The 11,245-nt window shown below is 39.6% G+C and overlaps 1 protein-coding gene across 1 annotated transcript; it reads left to right on the forward strand.

Moving 5' to 3' along the window:
* Positions 1-8,417: 8,417 nt before the first annotated feature.
* Positions 8,418-9,629, forward strand: LOC101101645 (olfactory receptor 8S1-like). The gene has a single exon (XM_003988657.2). It carries the CDS (start codon positions 8,460-8,462, stop codon positions 9,405-9,407), a length of 948 nt encoding a protein of 315 aa, XP_003988706.2. The 5' UTR covers positions 8,418-8,459; the 3' UTR covers positions 9,408-9,629.
* The last annotated feature ends 1,616 nt before the right edge of the window (positions 9,630-11,245 follow it).

An 11,245-nucleotide genomic window follows, 5' to 3' on the forward strand; every position in this document is an offset into this window, starting at 1 on the left:
ACCTCACATCTGTCAGCATGCCTAAAATTAACAACAAAAGAACCAATAGGTGCTGGCAAGGATGCAAAGAAGGGAATCTTCTTGCACTGTTGGTGGGAATGCAAACTGGTACAGCCACTTTGGAGAACAGCATGGAGTTTCCTCAAAAAGGTAAAAATAGAACTACCCTACAACCCAGCAATTGCACTACTAGGTATTTACCCAAAGGATACAAAAAGTACAAATTTGAAGGGGTACATGCACCCCAATGTTTATAACACTATCCACAACAGCCAAGTTATGGAGAGAGCCCAAATGTCCACTGACATATACATATATATGTATATATATATACCACATCTTCATATATATATATATATATATATATATATATATATATACCACATCTTCTGTGTATGTGTATATATATATATATATATATATATATATATATATATATATACAGAACAAAGGTATATTTTCACAGAAATAGATTTCTTAAATCCTATATACATACATATATACACATATATATAATACATAAAGAAGATGTGGTATATATATATATATACATGCATATATACACATATATATACATATATACACACACAATGGAATATTCTTCAACCATCAAAATAAATGAAATCTTGCCATTTGCAACAACGTGGATGGAGCTAGACCGTATTATGCTAAACGAAAGAAGTCAGTCAGAGAAAGACAAATACCACGTGCTTTCACTCATATGTGGAATTTAAGAAACAAAACAGATGAATAGATGGGGGAGGGGTGTGGAATAGAGAAAAACAGACCATGAGAGACTCTTAAAGATAGAGAACAAATTAAGGATTGATGGAGGGATGGGCTAGATGGGTGATGGGTACTAAGGAGGGTATTTGTTATGATGAGCACTGGGTGTTGTATGTAATTGATGAATCACTGAATTCTACTCCTGAAACCAATATTGCACTGTGTGTTAACTAACTAGAATTTAACTAAGTAGAATTTAAATAAAAATTTTAAATTAAAAAGAATTAGTTGCCTTTTTATACACTAAGATCAAGCTGTCTGAAAAGAAAAGAGAACAATCCCATTTATGATTGCATCCAAAACAATAAAAGACTTAGGAATAAATTTAACCAAGAAGGTGAAAGACTTGTGCATTGAAAACTGTCAGACACTCCTGAAAGAAATTGAGGAAGACACAAATAAATGGTCAGATATCCATGTTCATGGATCAGAAAAATTAATATTGTTAAAATGTCCATACTATTCGAAGCCATCTACAAATTCAGTGCAATCCCTATCAAAATTCCAATGGCATTTTTCATGGAAATAGATTTCTTAAATCCTAAAATTTGTATGGAACCATAAAAGAGTCCACATAATCACAGCAATCTTGAGAAAGAAAAACAAAACCAGAGGCATTATATTTCCTAATTTCAAACTACGTAGCAAAGCTATAGTAATCAAAATAGTATGATATTGACATAAAAATAGACCATTGGAATAGAATCAAGAGTCCAGAAATAAACACATGTATATATAGTGAGCCAACCTTTGCAAGGGCACAAGATTACACAATATAGAAAGGATAGCTTCTGATAAATTGTGTTGGGAAAACTGGATATCCACATGCAAAAAAATGAAACTAAGCCCCTATCTTACACCACTTACAAAAACTACTTGAAATAGATTAAGTACTTAAACATAAGACCATACGACCTGTAATCACAAAACTCCTAGAAGAAAACATAGGGGTTGGGACTCCTGGGTGACTCAGTTGGTTAAGCGTCCCACTTCAGCTCAGGTGATAAGCTCGTAGTTCATGGGTTCCAGCTCCACACTGGGCTCTGTGCTGACAGCTCAGGGCCTGGAGCCTGCTTCAGTTTCTGTGTCTCCCTCTCTCTCTGCCCCTCCCATGCTTACGATCTCTCTCTCTCTCTCTCTCTCTCTCTCTCTCTCTCACTCTCATTCTCTCTCTAAATATAAATAAATGGTTTTAAAAATTAATTTAAAAAGGAAAACATAGGGATAAAGCCCTTTGATTTGCTCTTGGCAACTATTTTTTTGGATAGGACACCAAAAGTATAAACAATAAAAGCAAAAATAAACAAGTGGAACTCCTATACATCAAAGGAGACAACCAACAAAAAGAAAAGGCAACCTACAGAATTAGAGAAGTATTTGCAAACCATACAACTGTCATGGAGTTAATATCCCAAATACATAAGGAACTTATCCAACTCAACAACAACAAAAAATAATCCAATTTAAAAAAATGGGCAAATCACCTGAACAGACATTTTTCCAAAGACATTCAAATGGCAACAGGTACATGAAAAAATGTTCAACATCACTAATTATTAGGAAAATGCAAATCAAAACTACAAACCTGTTAGAATGGCAATTATCAAAAAGAAAATAGATATGTGTTGGCAAAGATGTGGAGAAAAGGGAACCCTTGGGACATTGTGGGAATGTAATTGGTACCACAATTACAGGAAACAGTATGGAGATTCCTCAAAAATTAAAAATAAAACTACCATATGATCCAGGAATTCTGCTTTGGGCATGTATCCAAAAGAAACAAGGTTAGTATCTCAAAGAGATATCTGTACTCCCGTGTTCATTACAGTGTTGTTCACAATAGCAAACACGGGAACAACTGAAGCGTCCATCAATGGATGAATGGATAAAGATGTGGTATATATATATATGCAATTGAATATATACAATGAGAAAGGAGATCCTGCCATTTGCAACAACACAGATGAATCTAGAGGACATTATACTAAGTGAAATTAGCCAGAGATAAAGACAAATACTTTATGATCTCACTAATATGGGGAATCTTTAAAATAAATGAATTAATTAATTTTAAAAAATGAATGCATAGAAACGAAGAGTAGAATGGTAAATGGTGGTCACAAGGGGCTGGGGGTAGAGAAGATAAGAAGATGATAGTCAAAGGGTGCAAGCCTTCAGTTATAGGATGAATAAGCTCTGGGGATCTAATGCACATCATGATAACTATAATTAATAATATTCTGTTGTATACTTGAAATTTGCTGAGAATAGACCTTAAGCATTTCACCACGCACAGACACAAACATGTAACTATGTCAGGCGATGGATGGGCTAATTAATCTGATTGTGTTAATCATGTCACAAAGCAAAAATATGTAAATCATCACATTGCACATGTTAAATATATAAAATTTTATTTTTCTTTTTTAAAAAAAAAATTTTTTAAACGTTTATTTATTTTTGAGACAGAGAGAGACAGAGCATGAATGGGGGAGGGTCAGAGAGAGGGAGACACAGAATCTGAAACAGGCTCCAGGCTCTGAGCTGTCAGCACAGAGCCCGACGCGGGGCTCGAACTCATGGACCGCGAGATTATGACCTGAGCCGAAGTCGGCCGCCCAACCGACTGAGCCACCCAGGCGCCCCTAAAATTTATTTTTCAAGTATAGCTCAACGAAGCTGAAAAAGCAAGAAGGAAGGAAGGAAGGGAGGGAGGAAAGTACAGAAAAAACACCAGACACCCAGAGTTCTCACTCAAGTTTCCGGTAAGATTTCAAAGTCAAGTTCTGAAGCCAATATCTGAGATAATCTGCAGAATTTGCAAAATGCAACTTCCCCAATTAACGCATGTAATCTTGGCTTCAGGCTCTAACTCCAGGGAATAAAGGCTGTCGCTTCATCTTTCTCTTGAGCTCCCAAGCTCAGTCAGCCAATAAACTAACTGCATGACCTATAATTGCTTTTCTAGAAGTTAGAGCTAAAAACTACTCTCTTGAACACAATATTTCGTCACAGAGAAAACTAAATGAAGAGACACCAAGTAGCCGGGCCCGAGATCATCTGAGAGAAATCTCTTACCCAAATTGTACTTGTTGAGGATCTGAGAATCTTTTCACTGTGGCCAGTGGAGACATGGATGACCAAGACTTCAGGACAATCTAAATCTAGGACAGTCTGTCTTCCTGCCCTCACTGTGACTCCCAACTGGAAAAATAAAAATTGCTGTTTTCCCTGGAGTTATTTCATTGAAATATTAATTCTTAGAACCTCAGATAAGTTCTACCTAGAAAAAGAACTACAAAATGTCTTCAGTACCAGAAAAGACAGGAGCATGGTAATATTTTCTATAATTTTTCTGAAAGTTTTTCCCAAATCCTTCCTAGTCACTTTATACTTTTATTAATATCTCTCCTCAGGTCTTCTCTCCCTGCATCTCTGGGACACCTCTTCACTTTCTCACCTCACATTCCACTAACAGACACCATTGTATAGCAATGCTCCCTAAAGCATGTGTATATTTCTTGTTATGTTTCAGTGGGCCTTTGTCCTCAAGTTCTCTTATTAGGTAATGAGGAGGTCAGTGTTTACTCAATGAAGAATGTTAATTCTTGGGAAAGGGGATTCCATGAATTTTAGCAGAAAATATCAGAAAATATTGGTGCCCTAAGATATACTCTTTTTTCCTCAATCCTATTTGTGCAAAGAATTCATTTCTCTATTATTACCCATTCCCATTCTGATCTGTGCTAAAATAATTAATGCAAAAAAGTGGGATACATATTTATAACAATTTATTCCGATCATCAGGCCCCTTCTATAAGTACTGAAGCATTTCAGCTCTCTCCTCCTAACTTCACTTATCAATTAAGACTTCAACATTTTCTGAGTTGAACTATACCAGGCCAAGTATCAGGCACCTACCGAAGTAAGTCTCATATTTTGATTATTGGTCCTTAACTACTACTGCTCACCTTGTAAAACATTGGTGGCATCAATTAGACCTAAAGACTTGATACTTCATAACTATCTCAATGTACAACCCTTACCCAAACTTATTTTACTTTAGACATAAACTCACTTGGGTAAAAGCGATCTCCAGTGTTGAAATTTCAGCAAAAAGGAAGATAGTGATTATTTATGATGCTATTTGATTTCAACTTTATATTCTACTTCTGTTAAGATGGTCTTTGAAAAAAAATGTGGAATGCTAAATGAGTTTATTTTTGTTGTTGTTGTTCTGTGTGCAGTTCAAGGAATATTGATAAACAGTCTCGGAAGAAACCCTTGGGCTGCTCTTCCCACCTCTACCTTTCAGGAACTACCCCAAAACCCCTACATTCACAACCATTTTTAGATCTGGAACCATTCACTCCAACTTTGGACTGAATTGAATTCACTGTGTTTCTTCTGGGAGGTAAGTGAGAAGAGTTTGGTATTAGCATCTTATCATTTCCTTAAAGATTAACATAAAGACATTGTCCTTCTTTGAAAGAAGGTATCACTTGTCAGAAGGTCCATGCTTTGAGCCTGGAGTGAGATGGGTCATCAAGTCACATGATGTAGCTGTCTCACTGATAGACTGTGGTGCCTCCATTCCAGGATAAATTTTCAGGTTTTGGATCCACAATGAACAGCTTCTCTAATATGCTCTGTAGATGCTGGAGTATTTTCATACTAAGAATTGGTCCTTATAGCCAGGTCTATATTAGAGAGTCACCATAGAAGAATTGGACCAATTTCTCTGATTTGAATACTAAATACCAAATTCTTTTTTTTTTTTTTTTTTTTTTTTTTTGGGACAGAGAGAGACAGAGCATGAACGGGGGAGGGGCAGAGAGAGAGGGAGACACAGAATCGGAAACAGGCTCCAGGCTCTGAGCCATCAGCCCAGAGCCCGACGCGGGGCTCGAACTCACGGACTGAGAGATCGTGACCTGGCTGAAGTCGGACGCTTAACCGACTGCGCCACCCAGGCGCCCCCTAAATACCAAATTCTTAAAAATGTTCACAGTCTTGACTAGAATGGATTTTGTTCACAGTGTTATGTTGTTAGTGTAAAATCCAGGGAAGTTGTTCACTTTCAAAAGAATGTTATGGACTTGCTAGGGGATAGTATATATCATCAGTCTTCCATCCAATAGGATTCTGAAATGAGCAGGATAGGGCAGTTTAAAATGAGTACTTTGACACCTGATATGGCTGCATTCTATACCTCAGTGAAGAAACAGAAAAATACTGACACATAGTGAGGCAAAGGGCATTTCTGAGAACATTTTGTGACAATATATTAGCATGTGGTGGGTTTTAGTTTTATTTTAAGCTAAACATTCAAACAGACTATAGGTTAACAGCTCCTACAACTCAGATTTAGTATTGTTGTTTGATCATCATAAAGCATATTATGTTGCTAGTTTTCAAAAGACCCAAACTATGATTTATAAAATTTATTGGCATTTTTGCTGGGTACGTTTAAATAAGATAACAGATTTTTTAAAAGCAAGTAAAGTAATGTGTCAAAAAATATTAAGAGTTTTATGGACTCAAAGAAAAAATTGACTTTTGCAGATAGTGCTTCTTCATTACTGAATCTTCTTCATTGGTTTGGCACAACCCCCTGGGACTATAGGTTACCCGCTGGACAGAATTCAGAGGTAATTCAGAAACATATTCTAAATAAGGGCACAAAGTTTGGGAGGTATATACTTGATATAGTATCAGGGACGGGGAGGGTGGAGAGGAAGTTCAAGGCCTAGGAAATTTTACTTCTGAGCAAGATTATGCCTTTTATTGCAAGTCCTATGATTAGACTTGTGTGGTAGACACAAAAAGTAGAGGTCCCAGGAAAGATTTGGAGTTCAAAGGGCAGATCAGAATACTCTAATAGTAGCAAAGCACTCATGAAGATCCCAGGAAAGTCTGCGTATGAACGTACAACCATAGGTTGCATCTGATGAGGAGGAAACAGGCTAGGGGGATTGTCACACCTCAGTAATACTCGGGTAGGTGCACTCACACAACAGTTAACAAAAGTACACTGGAGAGTTGTCTTCAACTGCATGCACAGCACAGTGCCTTACAGTGAACAGAGATTCAAAAAACTTTTGTTCGATAACATTATGGATAGGTGGATAGATGGATGGATGGATGCTTAAAAAAGCAAAGTGTGGAGTGATCACTATGAAGAAGATATCTGTAGGTATTAGTGATTTCAGAAGGAATAGGCCCTCTTTCAGTCTATTACAGCAAAAAGGAGAGAAATATTCCACCTCTTCTCTTTCTCTTCTAATTCCAGGCCCCCTTAATGCTTTGCCCTTGACCTGAAGTTGACCTTCTGGACCTAGAGATAATCTCCAAGAGTTTTTACTACATAATCTGTTCAATTTTATTTATTTTTGTATTTACTTACTTAACAATGGTTCATTTAAGGTCCATTAAATATTGATGGGGAGGTGAGTTAGAAAATAATTCCTGCCCTCCTTTGAAACTGCACTCTCATTGTAGACATAGGAAACAAGACACTCAAAACTAGGTGATAAAGCAAGCTAGTAATATAAATAATGGCAGAACTTACAATGTGTTGATGAATTGTTACCCAGAAAAGGGAAGCAGACAAGGTTTTACGATTCCAGACTAGAAAGAGATTAATTAGAATCTCACATTAGCTTATTTAGCTTTATTTTCATCACCTGAAAAATATGGTTCATGATGATTTTCCCAGAGATTTATGTGAGAACAAAGAAGGAAGTGGTCAAAGAAGAACTCATGGATCAGGTGGTAAATAAGGTGGGAATTTCAAGATAAATAAGATGTAAATCAATTAGTAGAAACACAAAATAGGTCAACGTAAATCAAATCAGAGAGAACAAGAGTGATGGGGAACAAGAAATGCCTACTGGCCTCAGCAGCAGGGCATCTAGAGAACCTTGGGTGATTAACACTTTGAAATCCAAACTAGGGAGTTTGGCTTTTTCTCTAAGCAGGTCATATAGATCAGCTCTTGTTTTACAATCATATGTGGCAGATTCAATTCCTTGCTGTTCAAAGAACTGATCAGTGTGGGGATCTAGACAAGTTCTAGGATCACTGGGCTTAAATGTTCTCACCTGTGAAATGAGTTCAGTCTCTTCCCTCACCATCTCCTGTACAAACACACACACAGCGGAAAACATGTGCGGAGGTCATTTGTACAAGATCAACAGCTACGCAAACACAACTTTGCTATCATTAATCAGTTAAGGAACCGTCGGTAGGTTTTGAAGAAGGGAGTAAAAACCAGGTAATAGATGTGAGCAGAGATCTGCATCAGCCTCTCCAAGACATCTGCTGGAATTCACCTAGCTTCGGGATTGTGTAACTTAGTCGTGGGACAGTTCTCTGGTAGGCCTACGTAGTCGACCATACCCCCACACATTAGCCTTATTAGGGAAAAAGTCCAGTGGGGCTGATCCAGAGCTCAGAGACAAAACTGCAGAGAGCCAGGGAGGAGAAGGACTCCATGGAACCATCGAAGGCAGATATGAGGGCTATGAACATGAAGATCAGACCAGGCAGGAGGGATATATAGGGAAAGATACAGGGAATGAATAACAAAGAATAATACCTTCTGCAAACTGTTATGGAAAGAAGAAATTTAATGGTCTTCCTAAATTTTCTCTAAAGAACAGTGACCATAAATGGCCTCAGGGAATCACAGCCGCATCACAGAGTTCATTCTCCTCGGGCTGTCTGCTGACCCCCATGTCCAGGCTCTGCTCTTTGTTCTGTTCCTGATGATTTACCTTCTGACTCTGCTGGGGAACCTGCTGATCATACTCGTGATCCATACAGACTCTAACCTGCACACACCCATGTACTTCTTCCTCAGCCACCTCTCCTTCCAAGACCTCTTCTATTCTTCCGTCACTGTGCCCAAGCTGCTGGAGAACCTCCTGTCTCAGAGAAAAGCCATCTCAGTAGAGGGCTGCCTGGCTCAGGTATTCTTTGTGTTTGCCACTACGGGGATTGAGGCTTGCCTGCTCTCAGTGATGGCCTATGACCGCTATGCCGCCATCTGCCACCCTCTGCTCTATGGCCAGGTGATGAGTAAACAGCTATGTGAGAGGCTGGTGTGGGGTTCTTGGGTTGTGGCCTTTCTGGATGCACTCATGAACATCCTCCTGGCTTTGAATATGGACTTCTGTGATGTTCAAACCATCCACCACTACTCCTGTGAGCTGCCTTCCCTCTTCCCTCTCTCCTGCTCTGATGTCTCCACCAACTCGGCGATGCTACTCTGCTCTGCGCTCCTGCATGCCATTGGGACCTGCCTCCTGATCTTTTTCTCTTACGTTCGCATTGTCTCCGCCATCCTGAGCATCGGCTCCACCTCAGGCAGAAGCAAGGCCTTCTCCACCTGCTCCTCCCACCTGACTGCAGTGAGCCTGTTCTATGGCTCAGCCATTTTTCGCTATCTCATGCCAACCTCGGGTTCACCTCTGGAGCTGATCCTCTCCATACAGTACAGTGTAATCACGCCCCTGGTGAATCCGCTCATCTACAGCTGGAAGAACAAGGAGGTGAAGGCAGCTCTGAGGAGAATGACGATAAAATATTTACAATGTCTCAGCACAGAAGAGATATAACATGAAGAAAACAGAACAGAACCGCAGCAAGAAATCTCATGACTGACATTAAGTTCCTGATTTCCTATTTTGTCACATGTTGCAATATGCATCGCTGATGCTCCCTTTTGAAAAATCACCAAGGAAAGTGCTGGAAGCTATTTTGCTTGCCATGGCTCAGAATCAATCCTATTCAGACACAGAGCACGTAAATCAGAAAACCTCAGCTTCACCGTTTTAGTTAATGACATGTCAAGTCATGATTCACATTTTTGAAAATCATTCAAATTGGGATGGACCCTGAAATATTTTGCATCCTGGATGTTTAATTTGAATTAATGTGCCTGGGGAAAGGTTTTATAGGCATAAAAGATCCTGGATCTCTGAGAAAGGGAAAACAAAGATTTGAGCTTTGGGGGGGTGGAGGAAAGGATAATGAATGGGTGGTGGTAAAATGTCTCGAAATAGGCGGAAAGAAAAATGTAGCCAACAGAGGCAAGTCACAATTTACCAGGTATACTAGTTCTCTATTGCTTTCTATTATTGTCATAATAAATTAGCAAAACTTTAGCAAATTAAAATAGCGTCCGTTTATTACCTTCCGGTTCTCTAGGTCAGAAATTTGGGCAGACTCGACTGGGTTCTCTGTTTAGGGTCTCACAGGTCTCACAGAAATCAAGCTGCTGGCTGGGTTGGGCTCTTATCCACAGGCTCTGGAGAAGAATCTGCTTCTAAGCTCATTCTGGTTGTTGGCAGAATTCAGCTCCTTGAAACTGTAGGTCTGAGGTCCCCATTTCCTTGCTGGCTGCTGACAGGGGGTCATTCCCTCCTTATCAAGGCCCCTTCACTTCTCACAGGGCCCTCTCCATTTTCAAAACAGCGTATCGCCTACCTCTCACGCTCCAAATCGCTCATTTCCCCTCCCGCTTCCATCTGGAGAAAACTCTGCTTCTAAAAGGCTCCTGTGATTAGATTAGGCTCACCTGTATAATCTCGTATTTTAAGGTCAACTGATCTGGGACTTTAATTACATCTACGAAATCCCTTCACAGCAGTCTCTAGATCTGGGTTTGAATAACAAGAGACTGGGAATCTTGAAGGGCCATCTTTAGAATTCTGCCTTTCACACCAAGTAAACATATAAACATAACACTCCTACCACAAGAATAGCTCATAAAAGGGATCAAAGCTAGAACGAAGTGGACGGAAAGGGAGGGGTGAGAGAAGGGAGAGAAGTGGGCAGAGCAAATAGTGCTTCATAGAGATGGGGAAAGAGCCTGGAGAGGAGATCATTGAGAAGCTGTCAAATGTAGAACATCTCCTTGTCCCAGAAGATGTGTGGATATAGGGAATTCACTGCGTTGATGCCTGGGACTGATAATGAAGAAAGGCTTTGGCCCAGGACTTTAAAATGAAACTAGGGGCGCCTGGGTGGCTCTGTTGGTTAAGCATCCAATTCTTGGTTTCGGCTCAGGTCATGAACTCACAGTACCTGGGATCAAGCCCCAGGTCAGGCTCCACATTGTCAGCCTGGGATTCTCTCTCCCTCTCTCTCTCTGCCACTACCCCACTCGCTCATGCACTCTCTCTCTCTCTGAATGAATGAATGAATGAATGAAACAAACTAAAATACAGACATAAGTTCCTACCTAAGGCTTATGATGACCTCTTTCCATTTGGGAGGACCAAAAGCCCTGTCTGTGGTCCTTCTCTCTCTGCACATCTCCCACTTCTTTATGTCCCGGTGCCCTGAGACTGCCCTTGCAGAACTCCGCGGGCTTTCCACCTAAAGGATATTTGTCTAAGCCATTTTAGCCAATTATCAATTCTTCTTGTAAAACGTTTTATCCCAATCTATA

The sequence above is a fragment of the Felis catus genome, chromosome B4, assembly GCF_018350175.1.
Source record: "Felis catus isolate Fca126 chromosome B4, F.catus_Fca126_mat1.0, whole genome shotgun sequence".
NCBI lineage: Eukaryota > Metazoa > Chordata > Mammalia > Carnivora > Felidae > Felis > Felis catus.